General features: G+C 52.1%; 8 protein-coding genes and 1 pseudogene across 8 annotated transcripts, besides 19 other annotated features; all 9 read left to right on the plus strand.

The window, feature by feature from the left end:
• Positions 1 to 1,407: a sequence feature (areas merged during assembly that could not be assigned to a particular haplotype. This can correspond to areas where the two haplotypes were merged or to regions with more than two copies in the genome that were merged during assembly.).
• Positions 1,197 to 1,700, plus strand: Tc00.1047053508375.5 (annotated as a pseudogene).
• Positions 1,408 to 2,521: a sequence feature (heterozygous, Esmeraldo-like haplotype).
• Tc00.1047053508375.10 (mucin-associated surface protein (MASP), putative) lies at positions 1,931 to 3,358 on the plus strand (the record flags this gene model as incomplete). The annotated part of the gene is made up of 1 exon (XM_803968.1): positions 1,931 to 3,358. One exon carries the CDS (start codon positions 1,931 to 1,933, stop codon positions 3,356 to 3,358), a length of 1,428 nt encoding a protein of 475 aa, XP_809061.1.
• Positions 2,522 to 3,695: a sequence feature (haploid, Esmeraldo-like haplotype).
• Positions 3,696 to 7,197: a sequence feature (areas not merged during assembly with more than two copies in the genome that could not be assigned to a particular haplotype).
• Tc00.1047053508375.20 (trans-sialidase, putative) lies at positions 4,644 to 7,436 on the plus strand (the record flags this gene model as incomplete). The annotated part of the gene is made up of 1 exon (XM_803969.1): positions 4,644 to 7,436. One exon carries the CDS (start codon positions 4,644 to 4,646, stop codon positions 7,434 to 7,436), a length of 2,793 nt encoding a protein of 930 aa, XP_809062.1.
• Positions 7,198 to 9,670: a sequence feature (heterozygous, non-Esmeraldo-like haplotype).
• Positions 7,543 to 7,571: a sequence feature (AT_rich).
• Positions 7,572 to 7,597: a microsatellite.
• Positions 8,162 to 9,142, plus strand: Tc00.1047053508375.30 (aspartate carbamoyltransferase, putative; the record flags this gene model as incomplete). Its single annotated transcript, XM_803970.1, has 1 exon — positions 8,162 to 9,142. One exon carries the CDS (start codon positions 8,162 to 8,164, stop codon positions 9,140 to 9,142), a length of 981 nt encoding a protein of 326 aa, XP_809063.1.
• Positions 9,287 to 9,312: a microsatellite.
• Positions 9,671 to 17,165: a sequence feature (areas not merged during assembly with more than two copies in the genome that could not be assigned to a particular haplotype).
• Positions 9,769 to 9,807: a sequence feature (CT-rich).
• Positions 9,834 to 9,882: a microsatellite.
• Tc00.1047053508375.50 (dihydroorotate dehydrogenase, putative) lies at positions 9,921 to 10,865 on the plus strand (the record flags this gene model as incomplete). Its single annotated transcript, XM_803971.1, has 1 exon — positions 9,921 to 10,865. One exon carries the CDS (start codon positions 9,921 to 9,923, stop codon positions 10,863 to 10,865), a length of 945 nt encoding a protein of 314 aa, XP_809064.1.
• Positions 11,051 to 11,071: a sequence feature (AT_rich).
• Positions 11,501 to 11,530: a microsatellite.
• Positions 11,575 to 12,555, plus strand: Tc00.1047053508375.60 (hypothetical protein, conserved; the record flags this gene model as incomplete). Its single annotated transcript, XM_803972.1, has 1 exon — positions 11,575 to 12,555. One exon carries the CDS (start codon positions 11,575 to 11,577, stop codon positions 12,553 to 12,555), a length of 981 nt encoding a protein of 326 aa, XP_809065.1.
• Positions 13,026 to 15,815, plus strand: Tc00.1047053508375.70 (hypothetical protein, conserved; the record flags this gene model as incomplete). Its single annotated transcript, XM_803973.1, has 1 exon — positions 13,026 to 15,815. One exon carries the CDS (start codon positions 13,026 to 13,028, stop codon positions 15,813 to 15,815), a length of 2,790 nt encoding a protein of 929 aa, XP_809066.1.
• Positions 14,155 to 14,221: a microsatellite.
• Positions 14,473 to 14,530: a microsatellite.
• Positions 15,861 to 15,885: a microsatellite.
• Positions 16,112 to 16,166: a sequence feature (T-rich).
• Positions 16,323 to 16,976, plus strand: Tc00.1047053508375.80 (hypothetical protein, conserved; the record flags this gene model as incomplete). Its single annotated transcript, XM_803974.1, has 1 exon — positions 16,323 to 16,976. The coding sequence occupies one exon, from the start codon at positions 16,323 to 16,325 to the stop codon at positions 16,974 to 16,976; it is 654 nt and encodes a 217-aa protein (XP_809067.1).
• Positions 17,166 to 18,000: a sequence feature (areas merged during assembly that could not be assigned to a particular haplotype. This can correspond to areas where the two haplotypes were merged or to regions with more than two copies in the genome that were merged during assembly.).
• Positions 17,213 to 17,253: a sequence feature (T-rich).
• Positions 17,569 to 18,000, plus strand: Tc00.1047053508375.89 (fucose kinase, putative; the record flags this gene model as incomplete). The annotated part of the gene is made up of 1 exon (XM_803975.1): positions 17,569 to 18,000. A coding segment is annotated over one exon (432 nt), but the record flags the coding sequence as incomplete, so codon positions are not given.

Below are 18,000 nucleotides of genomic sequence, written 5' to 3' on the forward strand. Positions count from 1 at the left end.
AGGCAGGGGCGATCACGCAGCAGCAGATGAAGGACGTCCACTCTTTTATGGCGGAGGCCAGCAGTAAACTCTGATATGGCATCTGTGAGCTTCTCAGTCGCAATTGACAAGAATAAAGGGAGAGGGATCAAATGAAGTGCATAGAAACTGGACGTGCGATAAGACGGCGTGGGTCGCACCCAATACACATACATACACACACACTGCATTACTTGGATGAGACAAACACAAAACAGGAACATTGGAATAAATCTCTTATCGGCATGCCATTATCTCGAATAGTAAACCTATTCACCGTTTGCACTGCATACACATATGCGTGTCGTGTCCGCAGCGGACCCGTTTGGGGACTTCCTTGCTGCGGAGAGGCGGATGGACAAAAGGAACACTGCCAGTGAGGGAATTGGAAGGGCGGGAGATTTTCTGAAGAGAAAACAACAACAAGAAAGAAATAACTGTACAACCAGACTTCACCAAAAGGATAAGAAAAAAAAAAAAAAAAAAGGGCGAGGCTTAATTGGCAAGCAATGAATGATGATACGACGGCTTTGATGTTGGATTTAGCTTCTGATGACAAGAAGCATTAAGTGATATTTACCGAGGCGTGCCTTTTTTTTTTTCTTTTGCTTTGTGGATGTGTTTGTGCTGCCACCGTGCGTGATTGTTGAGGTCGGGGCCGTGCCGCATGTATCGCTTCCATCCAGCTGTGCCTTTTGCTGTGCTGATTTGCCTCCCTGTGCTCTTCTTCTTTTTAGCTCCTCCCACAGCACACGTACACAGTCACATGAGTATTTGCACAGTGCTCAGCAGGAGTGCTTTGGTGATGGAGATACTTTGTCTTGCGTTTCTTGCTGACATGTAGAGGCCGCTGCGTGTGTGACTGCGGTGGAATCACGGTGTCATTGGATGGGTGCGTGTGGACGCCTTTTTTTCATTCCGCTGGGTGCTGGCTGACGCGGCTGCACGATGCCCGCCATGCGTGAAGGTGTTGCCTGCTCTTGGGGTCATTCTTCTCTCTTCTCTGCGTTTTTGCACTGCCGGGTGCGTGCGTCGCACGGTGTGTCCTGGCGCATGACGGACGGTTCCACGATGGCCTCCTCTGACGATGACAGTCGCTGTGCTCTCGTCACACATCCACACACTCTTCCCTGTCCCTCTGTGGGAGTGATTGCTTCAATAGCGTGGTCTACGGCAGTGGCAGCTGGTGCTCTGGAGGAGGACGAGGCGCCGAAGAAGGAATAAGGGGACGAACCCGCTGGATGAGCTGCCGCTGATCCCGTTCTTGCTGGAAGCGTTAAACCGCGAGTACAGTAAGACGGACACTCGGACGGTTGCTGCTCCGCATTTCTTCCAGCACTGCGACGCCGCCGGCTACACGTTTTTTGGTGCCACAAGGAGAAGGACAACAAGATGCGGTGCATGACGGCCAACCTGATCGGCATTTGGTTGCAGCGCATGGGGCACGTGCGCCAGTACGCGTTGGGCGTTGCGCTCGTGATTGTGGAGGAGAGGCGGCACGACATTGTGGCGCTGTGTGTGTTGCGCGGCCGGGGCATGCCGGCGATTGTGGAGGACATGGAGCTGCTGGACTGAGGGAGGATGTGGCGTACGTTGCGGCGCAGCGGGAGCGCATGACGGACTACCTGTGCTGGGAGGGCCCGACGATTTCGAGGCCTGTGCTGGAGGGGCGCGTGTTGAAGTGAGCGTGGCGTGCCTGTGAGGGCCTGAGGAGAGGGACAAGGAGCGCTTCTCTTTCTTTTGTTTTGATTGTTGTTGGACCGCGCTCACCCAATTGTTGTTGTTGTGTTGCATGACTCTCGTTGCTGGATGGGACGGTGCGTGGTTGTGGGAATTGTCTCTCACTTTGCTTTTGCTCTGCGTTGACTTGTTGTTAGTTTGTGCTGAAGGCTGCACGCAAGTGACAGGAGTGATGGCGATGATGATGACTGGCCGTGTGCTGCTGGTGTGTGCCCTCTGCGTGCTGTGGTGCGGTGTTAGTGTGGTGGCTGTGCCGGCGGCCGATGTTTCTGGCGGAGGTGATGGCGGTGCGGATGTTAGTGGACGTCAGCCGAAACCACCACAACTTGAGACGACACCGTCAAACATCCAAGACCCAAAAAGACCATCAGCAAATGTTGATGAGCCAATGCTCGAAGTTGCCGCTACATCTTTGGAGGGAACCGGTGGAGATGATGTTGAAGATGGAGATGGAGAAGATGAAGAAGAAGGGCAATTGGTACGAAAGGATAATGAAGGAATTCGAGCACAAGAGCAACACGATGAACACGATAGACAAAATGATCAACATGACGGGGAAAAGGAACGAAACGCCAATGATCCAAAATCAGGAAAAGAAGGAAAAACGCCTGGAAAAGACCCAGCGAAAGAGACAGGCTTGCAGTCAACTCCCGAGGACGACTCACCGTCACATTTACCGAATGATGCTCGAAGAGGCAATACGCAGGAACCCCGAAATGCGAGTCCGCCAGGAAATGATGATCGCAAACAAGATTCATTAAATGTGTCGCAGGATGCACCAATCAAATTTACACCGGATACAATTTTGTCATCCTCCTCTACAGGTGGCAACGGTGCTGACAACAGTCACGAAAACCAAAGGGAAGCGAAGAATGCTCAACAGGCTTCCGCCGGAGTAAAACAACACGACGCGGAGTCTGGCGAAAAATCTGCTGCTCCGACAAAAGGCGAGGGAGAATCACAGTTGCCAGTCACAGCCGATGAAAAAACGAGCAATACGACCATACCTGGTATCAGCGTCAGCAGCTCTGCAGCAACTACGGCCGTGCGGTCTGAAACTAGCACAGAAAGCAGTCGGACAATCAGTGATTTGAGCCCATCTTCCTCTGAGGACGATGCACTACCCAAAAACACCCCCGATGGTGATGACGCATCACACATCACAGAAGATGTGGTCTCTCCGATTGCAGGAACCCCAATACCACAACAAACCGCCGCTCAAACAAATCATACGCCTACGCCTGATGACAGTGACAGCAGCACCGCGGCTCCTCCAGCGGGAGAGTCAGACGCTGCCACAACCACAACCCCGAACAATCATGATGCGCGTAGCCTCAACAACAATGGCAACAATACATTCACAGAAGAAGTGGATCAGAAGGAAGCAACAAGAAAACCCAAAAGCGCACCAGAAAGCACTGACACTGCAGCAGCCAACAGTGAAGCATCCACAACAGCCATAAACATTTCCACTAACACAACAAACAAAACAACCACCGGCGACAGCGACAGCAGCACCGCTGTCTCCCACACCACCTCCCCTCTTTTGCTTCTTCTTGTTGTTGCGTGTGCGGCTGCTGCTGCGGTGGTGGCCGCGTGAGAGTGAGGGAGAGAGAGCCGTGCACCGCCCGCACACACACTTGTCTTTCACTCACTCTCTGTGTGTGTCCCCTTGCATGGACTCTCGCCCTCACCTCACCCCACGAAGCACACACGTAATGTGCCCATTGTATATATTGCATGCACACCCATGCAGGCCCGTTGGTGCTCTCTTTTGCACGACACGCACCGCTGCCGTCCTGCCTGGCTGCATGGGCGGAGCACCGTAACTGTTTCTGTTTTGTTTTTATTGCATTGAGTGGGCGACCTCTCTCTCTCTCTCCCTGTGTGTGTGTTTTGCTTTACGGGAGCAATGAGAGTGTGTGCGCTGGTCGTCCCACGCTTCGGCTTTTTGTTTTGTTTTTTATTGTTTTGTTGTTGAGCCCACCCATTCCGCGGGCTGCGTGTGTGCGTGATGATATGAGTAATCTGCGTGTGTGCTATCCGCTTCTCCCTATCTTTGCTTTGTTGGGACTCTCTTGTGCTGCACAGCTGCTCTGCAAGTATACACGCTGCCAAACGCACTAGCAGATGCACACGCTATGTTGCGCACGCTGTGGGGCGGCGTGATCGCAGAGGACGCACGCACGTACACGATTGTTGCTGCGGCTGCCCTTGCGAGGAGGGATGACGGATGACCGCGAATTGTTTTGTTGCCGTGCTGCGAGCGTGATTTCCTAGGAGTGCTGCCCATGGGCGGCGTGGCGTTTTGGTGTCTGGGATTATTGCGGATAGGCTTCAGCCCAGCAGCTGCACCGTCCGACGTGTTCCTCCCGCTGTTCGTACGCCGACGGAGGATTCTCCGGCTGTGCGGGGCGATGTGCGGGTGCGTTGGAAGAGACAAGAGTAAAACGACTGGCGGCAGCGCGTGTCTGCTGTGAAGGGCGGCTGTGTGTTTTTTATCCTGCTGGTTTTTCTTTTTGTGAGGGCGTTGTTCAGTGTGTGCTGACGCGTGACGAATAACGACGTGCCAGGCGTGGCTCCTGCTGCTGCTGGTGATGACCGTCGCTGTGTGTTCCCGCTGCACTGTTCTCCCTTCTCGTTTCATTTGTCTGTGTGCGTGAGTTGTTGTTGAGAGTGACTGCGGCAGGGACGATGATGATGATGCCACTCACTGTGGATGGGTGACGGTGTTCGCTGTTTCACTCCTTTTTCCTTAACTTCTCTCTCTCTTACTCACACACAAAGGAAAGAGGTTAATAACAAGCACTAATCGCTACTGTGGAATTGGAAGGCACTGAAAGGACCAACAACAGCACACACACTGCCCACACACACATATTTGTATGCACTCACGTGTTGCTGCAGTGAAGGCACCCCGCACACACAACCGTCGCCGCGTGACCGGATCCAGCGGAAGAAGGAGGGAAGGAAGAGATAGTGAGCCGCAGAGGCCCAACATGTCCCGGCATCTCTTCTACTCTGCGATGCTGCTCCTCCTCCTCGTGTTGATGTGCTGCGGCAGTGGTGCTGCGGGAGTTGCGGGGCAGCCATCTGGTCCCCAGTTTGAATGGAGGGGCATCACTGATGGTGGAGGTGTAACTGTGGAGTCGTTGGGTGCTCCCAGCCTTCTAAAAGTGGGGAATGACGTATTTGCCGTTGCCGAGGCGCAGTGCAAAAAGAACGGTGAAAGCGACATTTTTACTGGCGTTGCATCTCAACCTCTCACGACAAAAACTGCAAACACACCGGAGGAAGTTCTGAAAAAACCCAAAGGTGAGACACGAGTACTGGAGGAAGGTGCCTCCGAAGACCAAAAGAAGAAAGTAGATGTGAGCCGACCAACAACTGCTGTGAAGGGAAGTGATATTTACATGCTTGCTGGAGCCTACAGCAGTAAAGTTGCCACTCCTGGACAGGTTGGTGCGTCTGACGCGACTCAATTGGGACTTTTGCTGGTGAAAGGGAGCGTCAATAGTGAGGATGCAAATAACAAAAAAATTGACTGGAAAGTTACTGAGAGTCCCCCGCAAAGACTGTTTGGCACACAGCCCGATTCCTGGACAAAGCTGATTGGAAGCGGTGGATCGGGTGTTAAGATGCATGATGAGACTCTTGTATTTCCTGTGGAAGGCACGAAGAAGGCGGTGGAGGGCACTGAAGAGGATGGAAAGACTGTCTCACTGATCATACACTCCTCGGATAATACGAATTGGAAGCTGTCGAAGGGGATTTCTGACGGTGGCTGCAGCGATCCCTCCGTCGTGGAGTGGGAGGACGATAAACTCATGATGATGACTGCGTGTGATGGTGGCCGCCGCAGGGTGTACGAGTCCGGTGACAAGGGGGAGTCGTGGACGGAGGCACTCGGGACACTCTCGCGTGTGTGGGGCAACAACAAAAAGGGCGAAGAAGCGAAGACAGTTAGAAGCGGGTTCATCACAGCGACTGTTGGAAATGATGGTGATAAGAGGAATGTGATGCTCGTTACTCTGCCGGTTTATGCCGATAACGACAAGGAAAAGGGCAAACTTCATCTTTGGCTGACGGACAATACGCACATTGTTGATATTGGGCCGATATCCGGTGATGATGACAAGGACGTTGCCGCCAGCTCCCTGTTGTACAACAGTGGCGAGAACACTAATGAGAAGAAGGAGGATGAGTTGATTGCACTGTACGAGAAGAAGGACGGTGGGAAACCATCACCCGGTATGGTCTCTGTGCTTCTGACTGAGCAGCTGAAGCGTGTGAAGGATGTGCTGACGATCTGGAAGGAAGTGGACAAACGTGTCTCCCAGCTGTGCACCTCATTAATTGCTGAGAAGGAGCGTGCCTCAACTGACGATGTCTGCAGCGCTGTTAAGATCACGGCTGGGCTGGTTGGCTTTTTGTCCGGCAACTTCTCTGATAAGACATGGAAGGACGAGTACCTCGGCGTGAACGCCACAGTAAATAATAAAGAAGGGGCGGTGCAGGTAGAAAATGGTGTGAAGTTCACTGGGCGTGGCGCAGGGGCGGAGTGGCCTTTTGGCAGTCAGGGGGAGAATCAGCTGTACCACTTTGCGAACTACAACTTCACTCTTGTGGCGACGGTGTCCATCCACAAAATGCCGGAGGGAGACACCCCCATTCCGTTGATGGGTGTGCGTGCGGGCAGTAATGGCGATGAAAATAATGTACTGCTGGGACTGTCGTACGACAGCGAAAAGAAGTGGCAGGTACTGTGCTGTGACGGAAAAACCGAGGAGCTCAGCAGCACTTTGGGGACAGATAAGACGTACCAGGTGGCCATTATGCTACGGAATGGTACCCAGGGCTCCGTGTACGTTGATGGTCAGCGAGTGGGGGGGAATGAAGAATGTGAATTGGGAAATGGTGAGTCGAAAGAGATCTCACACTTCTACATTGGAGGGGATGGAGTCAATGCAGCCAACAAAGAAGGCGTGTCTGTGACTGTGACGAACGTCCTGCTGTACAACCGCCCGTGGGATGACACTGAGATCGCCGCCTTCAATCCGAATAAAGCTCCTATTGAAGTTCAGGTGGACGGGTCTATTGAAGGAAACGCGATTGAGACTTCTCCTGGTGGTGGACGACCGGAGGAACAGAGACAGTCGTTGGGGAGCAGCGGTGCGGACGGTGTATCCGCATCAACGGTGTCCAGTGCCAGGACTTCCTCAGGAGGAGAGGGGTCTGCAACCCAGTTGGTTTCAGAAGAATCTTTCGATGGAAGTAAAAATGTGGGTGGCGCTTCCTCGCCTGGCAGTGACGCAGCGGTGGAGACAGGAGACCGAAGTACGGTGCAGGGAGATGGATCATCAGAAACTCTTGTGGGTACTCCCGCCACAGCAGATGCATATGCCCCTAACGCTGAAGCCATGGGGCACGATGGAACCGCAGTGAATCCTGGGGCGAGCGCGAGCTCAGGTGCGGATGGGGAGACGGCGGGAGGAACGAATGGGCAGGAGAAGGAGGAGATCCATGCACAGAACGGGGACGTAAAGGCTGCGGCCCTCAGCGGCAGTCTTGGGAATGTGTCGCAGGGGAATAACACCGATGCCTGCAGTGTGTGCGGGAGCGGACTGCTGCCATCGCTGCTTCTGCTGTTGGGACTGTGGGGGTTTGCGGCTCTGTGAGGAGTGACGGGCAGCCGCGTGGGAGAATTGCGCCCTCCCCTGCACAGAATTACTTCCAAGAAATGATATTTTCCTTAAGATAATTTTCTTTTTCTTTTGCTGTTCGTAATTTATATTTTTCTTTTTTTAAAAATTTTATTATTATTATTATTATTATTATTTTTCACTCCCCCATCCCATCTTTTTTGCTTTTGGGGCAATCACTATGGACGTTTTTTTCTTTTCTACTCTTCCCTCTTTCAATTGTTTTTTGCTGCACTCTTCCTGCGAGGGGTGCCGTGTGTTTCCCGCCCAACTGCTCCACTCGCACACCCACCGACACGCTCATGACGACGGCCCTGTGCGCCTCGCCTGCTGCACGCATGAGGAGGGGCCGTGACGTGTGGGCGTGCGACGAGGGCCGGTGGGGCGGAGCACACATTTCTTTCCCTCTTGTTTTTTGTTTTATTGCTGCCAGGGCGGGCAGACACCCGCAGCGCCACACACACACAGCCACACCCTGCCGCCGTGTTTTTCTTTTGTTTTGTTTTTTGTCTGTGGATGTGTGTGTGTGCTGCCACCGCGCGTGAAGGGAGAGGAGGGAGGTATTTAGTGTTCACGCATTGTGGTTTCGGGCGTATGAAGGAATTCTTTTCTCCACTCCTTTTCAGCCTTAAAACGAAGCGAGATTTATTGCGCATACACATATACATAAGTAGAGGGTGAAGGCATATTTGTTGCTGCCCATGTTGGAACTGCCGCCAGTAGCGAGCCTGAAGGGCAAAAGCATCACAAGTGCCGAGCAGTTCAGTCGTGCGGATATCTACGCGCTGATTCATCTTGCAAGCGCCATGCAGCGTAAGATTGATGCGGGTGAGGTGCTGAATCTCCTGCAGGGCCGCATCATGACGCCACTTTTTTTTGAGGATTCCTCTCGCACCTTCAGTTCCTTTTGTGCCGCGATGATTCGACTTGGTGGGAGCGTGGTGAACTTTAAGGTCGAGGCGTCATCCATCAACAAGGGCGAGACCCTCGCCGACACCATTCGCACACTGGACTCCTACAGCGACGTGCTGGTGATGCGGCATCCAAGGCAGGACGCGATTGAGGAGGCCCTTTCCGTGGCGCAGCATCCCATTCTGAATGCGGGTAATGGGGCTGGCGAACACCCAACGCAGGCGCTTCTGGACACGCTGACGATTCATTCGGAATTGGGCAGCGTAGACGGCATCACCATCGCGCTGATCGGAGACCTTAAGATGGGGCGAACGGTGCACTCTCTTCTGAAGCTTCTTGTACGCAACTTTTCGATTAAATGTGTGTTTCTTGTCGCCCCGGACGCACTGCAGATGCCGCAGGATGTGCTGGAACCCCTGCAACACGAGATCGCCACGAAGGGAGTGATAATTCACCGCACACACGCACTGACAGATGAGGTCATGCAAAAGAGTGATGTGTTGTACACAACGCGTCTGCAGAAGGAACGGTTTATGGCTTCCACGAGCGATGATGCGGCGGCGTTGCAGTCATTTGCGGCGAAAGCCGACATCACCATCGACGCGGCACGTATGAGGCTGGCGAAGGAAAAAATGATCGTTATGCACCCACTTCCACGCAATGACGAGTTAAGCACTACCGTTGATGCAGACCCACGTGCTGCCTACTTTAGGCAAATGCGGTACGGCATGTTTATGCGCATGGCCATTTTGTGGAGCGTTTTGGCGTGAAGGAGGTGGGGGAAATGTATGGGAGATATATACTCTTGTGTACTGCGGGGGAGGCGGTCCAACTAACGCCATGAGTATTTGATGTGTGACTGTTCCTTCTTTTTTTTTTTTTTTTTACGAATAAAACAACAACAACAGCAAAATAATAAAAATAAAAATAAAAATGAAAAAAATGAAAAGAATGAGAGTGTGTGTGATCGAGCGCAAAACGCAGCCGAAGGTTTAAACCACAACCACCCAAAACAAATATATTACAAAATAAAACGAACGAAATGGGTGGGTCCGTTGACGGGCATAACAATGTGACCGTTTTAAATTAACCAATTGGCATTTTTACAATTACACAGAAAAAGTTACGGAAATATATGGTGGGGAATAACAACTACCACAATAAGGGTTTCCTTTGCTCATTAGTTGTTATTTTCTATTTTTCTTTTATTATTACTATAATATACATATATATGCGCGTGTGCTTGGGGGTGGGTGGTGAGAGATTTCGCCTCAAAGGGAAATGTGTGAGTGGAGGGTGTGAGAGGATTCGATGTAGTTTGGGACGGAGGATGAAAAGAAACGAGTGGCGTGGAACCGGGAGGTGGGGAATGACACTTGAATTCTGTTGCCGTGGCCTCTCTCTCTCTCTCTCTCTATCTTTTTTTTTTTTTCTCCCACGGAGCGGCTGATTGAACTGCGGTGTTATCGTTGTTGTTGTTGTGGTGTTTTTTTTTTTTTTTTGCTGTTGTCTTTTTTTCCCCTTGTCAGGGTGTACGCTACGCAGAAGATGATGTGTCTGAAGCTCAACCTCCTCGACCATGTGTTCGCCAACCCCTTCATGAACGCCGCGGGAGTTCTCTGCAGCACCGAGGAAGACCTGCGCTGCATGACAGCCTCCTCCAGCGGCGCACTTGTGTCGAAGAGCTGCACGAGTGCACCTCGCGATGGTAACCCCGAGCCGCGTTACATGGCCTTTCCACTTGGAAGCATCAATTCTATGGGGCTGCCTAACCTGGGCTTTGATTTCTATTTGAAATACGCCAGCGATCTGCACGATTACAGCAAGAAGCCGCTTTTTCTCTCCATTTCAGGTCTTTCCGTGGAGGAGAATGTGGCGATGGTGCGCCGCCTTGCCCCTGTGGCGCAGGAAAAAGGTGTATTGTTGGAGTTGAATCTTTCCTGCCCGAATGTGCCCGGCAAACCGCAGGTGGCCTATGACTTTGAGGCGATGCGCACTTACTTGCAGCAGGTGTCGTTGGCATATGGACTGCCCTTTGGCGTGAAGATGCCGCCGTACTTCGATATTGCACACTTTGATACGGCTGCTGCTGTCTTAAATGAGTTCCCACTTGTCAAGTTTGTGACGTGTGTGAATAGTGTCGGCAACGGCCTTGTTATTGATGCGGAGAGTGAGTCTGTTGTCATCAAACCCAAACAAGGGTTTGGTGGTCTTGGCGGCAAGTATATCCTCCCTACAGCATTAGCGAACGTGAATGCATTCTACCGCCGCTGCCCGGATAAGTTGGTCTTTGGCTGCGGCGGCGTTTACAGCGGCGAGGATGCCTTCTTGCATATACTTGCCGGTGCGTCGATGGTGCAAGTGGGAACTGCACTGCAGGAGGAGGGGCCCGGCATTTTTACGCGTCTTGAAGATGAGTTGCTGGAGATCATGGCGCGGAAGGGGTACAGGACTCTGGAGGAGTTCCGTGGACGTGTCAAGACAATTGAGTGATTAATAGGAGATTATGAAAAGAATGTTTGCGAGGAAAGCTGGCCACGTGAATTAATAATACATGTCCTGTTAAGACGAATCCATCTCTGTACGATTCACTTCTATTGTATATGGTTTCTTTGAGGGACCAAGATGGAAGGCATCCCGGGAACGGGTATTGGTAAGACAAAATGTTTTTATGATGCTTTTTTATTTTATTTTTATTTCTTACTGTCCCATTCAGTCTTCATTTGATTTCCACCTTGCGGCGGGGCAGCGCCGATGGGCTGGAGGGGACATCAAAGTCGAGCAATTTGCAAGCGATCGATATGCCTCCACCCCGAATAGAGTGCACCGGCCCACGATGTTGGCCATCCGGAAGAAATATGTACACATATATAAATATATATATATGGAGCAAACGGAGAGGAAGTGGCGGAGTCACTGTCTTTCCATTTACCCTCTTTTTTTCCCGTCCTATTTTGTAGCGTAATATATAAGGCCAATAGCTCAGGCGAATATTCGGTGCGGTGTTTTGTTGCGGTGTGTCTTTTATATTTTCTTTTTTTTCTTACTGTGTTTATTTTTGGCCGGGAACGGCGGGGTTTCATTGCCAATGGTGGTGGCTTCCCGCTGACTGCACAGTCCCTTCTGAATTTCTTTCTCTTTTTTTTTTTTTTTTTTTTGCAGGCTCCCTGTTGGTTAGAAGAAGGATTTATTGGCAGACTTCATGCGTCGTTTTGTTCCCATTGTGAGCGGCGGCAGCAGCCTTTTGCTTCGTTTTGTTGCATCCGCCGCTGTCATGCGCAAAGTTCCGCTGGCAAAGTCTTCAGCGAAGTTAGGCACGCCTGTGACGAAGGAGGAGGTGTCGCAGGTGTTTAATGTTCCTGCTGCCATCCTCGAGCAGCTGCACAGGCCGGCGGAGATTCTTTTCACGGAGGTTGACCTCGCACGCGTGCGTTTCGCCCCGTTGATTGCCACGTTGGGCGCGGAGGAGGACGTCACAAAGATTGAGGCAGAAGTGAAAACGGCGAAGGCTGCTGCTGCTGCTGCCGCGCGTACGCCTGTTGCCGGCGCAAAGGAGAAGTTTAAAAACACCGCGTGGAAAAGCGTCACGGAACTCGTGACGTTTTATGAGGAGGTTATGCTGCCCGCTCGCCTAGCGCACCAGGAGTACACCGTTTATGAGCTGAAGAGCTTTCATATCAAAGACGACCTGAAGCGTGGCCTCTCCGCCTTCAAGCAGGATCACCTTGACAAGCAGAAGGCGGAGCTTGCAAAGGTGCAGAAGCAAATGCAGGAGTGCCAGGAGTTCATTAAAGGTATTGGTAAGACTGCCTTTGATACCGCCATTTTCAATGACCTGGCGAATATTCTTCGTGTGTGCGGTGAATGCAATCCGTATGCCCACCGCCTGTCAATGCGGGTTCTGGAGGACATGAACCTTCTTGGAGTCCCTTTCAATGACGTGACAACGAAGCTGCTGCATGCCATCGTATTTAACGACGGTGCCCTCGATGACTCGGCGCTCATGTTTACCCTGGTGGAGTACCCTGAGCGTGGTGAGGTGAGTGTGAGCAGGGAGCCTGTGGATAGGATAGCGGATAGTGCGCTTAAGATTATCAGTGTGCGCCATCAGACGCCCTTGGACGACGGAGTGAAGCTGCGCCAGGGTGATACGCAGCCATGCCTGCAGCGCTCTGCGGAGTAAACGACAGGCGCACGCACACACTTATATGTAGTTTGTTTGTTTATGTATTTGTGAGTGAGATATGGAAAAAAGAAAATGAGGGACTATTCGTTTTTGCTTACGGCGTGTGAGCACTTTGACGGAGGACTGGTAGAAGGAAACGAAGGTGGCATTAGAAATAATGACACAAAAATTTTTTTATTTTACCTTGTTTACTTTTGTCCCATTCGAACTGGGCATGTCATTGCTGGCGGTGTTGGTGGAAATGGGACGTCGTGCAACATCCCAGAACGCGAGGGATCACAAACAGCATGGGTTGATTCCGTTATTTCATTTTTTTGTTTTTTGCCCCCCTCTTTGTCCATTGCCCTCCTTAATCCCTACACACCGCAGGTATAGAGGAGGGTGTCTGTGGGAGGGACCCGAGAAGTTGAAATCGACAGAAGGGCAATTGAGTGCGTGTATTTGTGGTGGCGGAGGGGGAAGAGAGCATGGACTTTGTCTTCCCGGAGTTCGTACGTGCCTCCAACGACATTGCTCCGCCGGCCCCGCCTCAAAAGTCACTGTGGCAGTTGGTGGTGGAGTCCGGGCCCAATGACATCATTCCAGAGCGTGATGTGCCACGACGTGCGGCGGCCAACTATGCAAGGGAGTATGGCAGTGGGATGGATGCGCACGACGGGATGAGCGGAATGGACGGTGATACAGCCGCAGCGGGCGTTACGGGCTTGAATGCCAGCACGAATCATGCCGCTGTTGGATTGACCTCGCGGACCTCATGGACTCCTGCACCGTACATGATTCAACATCTTATGTCCTCTGGGTTTGTGTCGCAGTTTGCAATGATGCATGGTGTTGAGTGCTCTGCACGGCTTCCTCCGCCTCCTTGCTTGCGGCTGCAGGACCTGCAGCTCCCGCCGCTTGTGCTATCACGTCTCCGACGACAGTTGTTTTTGCCACGTGGCAAGAAAGCGTTGAATTTGGATGGCCCTCAGGATACTTTGCGACCAAAACTACGTGAGCTGCAGGAAATTGTCTTTGGCACTGAAGCCGTGCCATCGTCACGCGCTGGTACAGATGGGGGCGGCAGGGAAGAAGAGGAAAAAGATGGCCGTCAGGATGTTGACGGGGATGAGGATGACCCGCGAGAGGTGTTGGGGACGATGTCGGCTCTTCAGCAATTTGCAGTGACGTCCATGCTGCTGGGCCATCACACCCTCAGCGTCGGCCCAAGAGGTACGGGGAAAAAGACGGCTGCTCTGTTGGCCACAGGGGCGCTGACGCTGGCGCGGGGAATTCAGAGACAGGAGGAGAAGGAGGTTGGTGGTGAGAAGAAGAATGAAACTAGTAATGATGGTGGAGCTGGCGATGAGGCGAAGGTAGAGATGAAGCACGAGCCCTCAGATGCGTACAGGTTGCATCCGGCTGCGCCACGAGCGATGATTTTGGTCAGTAGCTTCCATGAAGTTCAGTGGTGCAATCGGTGGCTGCAAGACGTCTTCACGGCAGGTGCGTTTATGCCCATGACGTTTCGTCGTGGAACGGCTGAACTCACGCCGTTGCCAGTTTTTTACGAGAGTTCGTGCGACTGGGGAGGAAAATTGCCGCCGGAAAAAGAGGCACAACCTCCGCCGTCACCGCTACATCCACCAATACCACCACCAGTAGCATTACTGCCGCTGCCGCCTAGCGAAGAGGCCCATCATCGTCAGCATTTTTCAAATGAGGAGCGCCATGAGGAGCGTTCATTGCACAAACGGGGGCGTGAGCACTCGCGCGGTCGCCATCACCACCATCGACACAGTCATTCGCCGGCTGCCAAGGAGAGGGCATGGAGCCGTCGTCGACGACATCGCAGCTCCTCGCGTCATTACTCTCGAGAACGAAGGCACCGTCGAGGCCGTAGTCACGACCGTCGCCGCGATAAGAAGAGGCGGGGCAGCAGGCGTCAGCACCGGCATCGCAGCGGCGACGTCAGCAGCAGTAGAAGCAGCAGACACGACAAGAAGAGGATTAGACGCGAAAGCGGTCGGTCCCGTCATCATCATCGCCACGACGACCGCCATGGTGAGGATTGGATGCAAGAATTATCGCATCGAAAATCCTCCGTCGAAAAAGGGGATTGTGTTTCTTTGGAGTGCGCAGCTGTGACAGCGGCACCTCCTCCTGCGGCAGCGCACGACACATCGATGGCGACAGGGCCCTGTGAGGAAATTCCACAATTCTTGCAGCAGCATGTACCGATTCTCATAGGGACTCACCAGTCTCTTGTTGAGGCACTGCAGATGGTACGGGGACAAGCGGAAATACTTCCATTGGAATGCGTTCGAATTGTATGCATCAGTGACGCAGACCGCATGGCGCAGCCAAATTCACAGATGGCTGTTCCCACGTCATGGTGGATTTCCCTCTCGAATGCTGTCGATGTGGAGTGCCAGTACATTGTGTCCGCCTCTCGGATGTACGATGAGGTCGATAGATGGCTACAGGAAACATTGCTCCAAGAGACCCCTGACGTGGTGAATCGCTACCGGCAACGCGACGACACGGTGTGGGATGGGGTGCAGCACATAATTGAGGAGGTGTTTGTGGATGAGGCCGAGGAATATGGCGCCCAACAAATGTTTGAGCGCGTGGAGGCGGCAAAAGTGCGTCGGCTTCTTCGAATTGTCAAGCAGCACTTTTGCTCGTCCCATGTCAACAGCGGGGGGCACTCGGAGGTGGCGGGCTCCCATCGTCATACGAATGGGTCCGCAGCGAGTAATTCCGAGACGCCCCTCACATCTTCGGTGGGTCGCATGGTCGTTGTGGTCTCGTCGCGAAAGGAACAGGAATCGGTGTTTCCGCAGCTACTGACCGGACTGCGGGAAACTGACGCACGTGTCCTCTGCACCTGCCAGCTGGGGGATTTCCAACGGGGCGAAGCTGACGTGCTAGTGACGTACGACTGGATGTTGTGCGTTGCCAGTGACGATGGCGGCATGAAGAACCGCCCTGTAGACGTTGTTGTCAACTTCGGCTTTCCGCGTGCGTTGATGGCGCCAGGGAAGGAGGAGAGCCTCCTGGAATGTCTCGTCATACGGACCCGCACGCTGCTCCACCACACCGCGGCCAGGGACACTGTGCATGAGAAGGACGTTGAAAGTTTTTTTTTTGAGAGGAGGGACGCGCCCGTCGTGAGGACGCAGCCGACCGTGTTGACACTTTTGACGGAGCGCCAAGTTCATGGACGGTTTGGGAGGCTTCTGACATCACGTGCCCAGGCGATGTTGTCCATGTGAGATGCCAGCGGATGTGTCACGACGAGGGCGACGAGGCACACTCACAGAGAGAGAGAGAGAGAGAGAGGGACAATTGCATACACGCAACGAAATAAAGAGAGGAGTGGCGGCAGCATTGTTTTCTACAGACAATTACTCGCAGTGAAATGCGTATTTTCGCCTCATGCGAGGCGATGAAGGCCGGTTTTCTTGAAACCTTTGGAATGAAGCATCGAGGGGTGTGCATTTTTGCGTCTCTGCGTTTAAACTCCACAGAGACGTCATAATTTTTTGTTTTGAGCGCAATTTGTTATGAATTTTTTTTTATGGGTGCCTTTTCCCTTTTTTTTTATTTTGTATTTTTTTTTTTTTAATGTTCCTCTATCTGCATGACTGCTGTCCACCGTCTTTCTCCATGTATCCAAGGTAGACGGAGACACACGCAGTGACATTGGCGCAGGATATCGGGCTCCAGTTAACGTTCAGTGAATTGTGCATCACACGACACACGGCGTCGCACACACACACATGCTTTCGCGAGGTGTATTGCTTCGGTCGATGTCAGGACTGAAGCTTCCACCTTCTCTGCAGCGGTGGTTTCATTGGTACCCTCGCAGGGGAGGCGAGTTTCTTGGCGACATGCTTGCCGGTCACAACCTCTTTATTGCCGACATCCCACGCAAGTTTGATGCCCAGCACGCGCGTCACTTCTCCCTTGTGGAGTCACTTTGCATCACTCCCCTCTTTACGCTGACGATGGTTCACTACTTCTCTAGCTTTTTTCTCCACCCCAAACGATGGCAGATGATCCCGGTACTCATGACAGAACTCGCCCGCAAGACAGAGACGCAGCAGCAGTGGATGAGTGTCATGGAGAAGAAGTCTCCAACAGACGTGGTTGTGTGGCGTGCCTCAATGTCATTGATGCAGATTGTACTTTTCCCCGCCTGTCTGCTGCTCTCTTCCCTCACCCCGCAGATGATGCACGCCATGCTGGAGCGTACGAACCACATTGTACATCAGAAACTTGCATGCATCAACAAAGATGCTCCACCATTTGTGCAGAAGTACATGGATGAGGCCCGGGAGGCGGAGGCGTTTCACAGCCAACAGCTATGCATTACCACAGACTACCTTGCGGCTCTTCTCATTGTCTTGTTGGTGCTGTACCTGACGTCGTAAGCCGTTGCGGAAAACACTCTTGGCGTCTGAGAGCACATACTTTTTTTTTTTTGTGTGTATGTGTCTCTCCTCTTCATTGTCTGACATTATGGTTTGTAGCAGGAGGAGCGAAGTTCAAAAGGAATTTTTCACTCTTTCTTCATATATATTTTTTCTTAAATTGGATACATGCATGCATTCCTGTGAAAGGAAATGAATGCCTTTTCCTCAATCTTTTCACTTTCTTTCCGATCTTATTTTTTTTTCTTCTACTGTTTTTTTCCTTTTTTTTTTTTTTGCATTTCTGTTTTTTATGCTTCTTTTTCTTCCTGATTCTTGACGCTGTGGCACAGGTAGCGTACGTGTTACTGTTTTTGCTGTGTCTGCTGTTTTTTTTTTTTTTGTTTGTGTGTGTGGACAGGGGCCAATCGATAGAACTGCACAAAAGAAGGAGAACAAAGGAGAGGAGGAATCCACCGGCTGGATTGATCCACAGAAGAAGGAGAAGGAAGAAGAAAAAAGGAGGTGTCAATTGTATAATATTAACAGGAGGACGAAGGGAGTCTTCGTCGTACACATCTCCCTCTTAGTGTATATTGTCCACATCACAGCAATGCGACTGCTGTTGTCTGTTCCACTTTCTGTGTGTGAGGCTCACGGCGCCGTTAAACGCCTTCTTTACTCAGATTTGTACAATACTTTTTTTACATGTGACCCCAAAGGGTCTCATCTCGGCTCCGGTGGGGGAACGAGTTGGCTGCTGGAGCGGTGCTATCAATCGGAACGAAACGACAGTATGAAGACAGAAGACGACGACGACTTTGAGGGGTGGCTGTTGCGTGAGCAGCGCATCATAATTCATAGCGGTGGACAGAGCCGACGGCTGCCCTCATATGGACCGTGTGGGAAGCTGCTTCTGCCCGTTCCTGTCTTTCGCTGGTCGCGTGGGCAGACGTGTGATCAGACGCTCCTCGATTTGCAGATGCCGCTCTACGAAGAGGTGATGCGGCGGGCACCTTCGCACCTGCGTACACTTGTGTCTTGC

This window comes from Trypanosoma cruzi, genomic scaffold (genome assembly GCF_000209065.1).
Source record: "Trypanosoma cruzi strain CL Brener 1047053516797 genomic scaffold, whole genome shotgun sequence".
NCBI classification, from domain to species: domain Eukaryota; phylum Euglenozoa; class Kinetoplastea; order Trypanosomatida; family Trypanosomatidae; genus Trypanosoma; species Trypanosoma cruzi.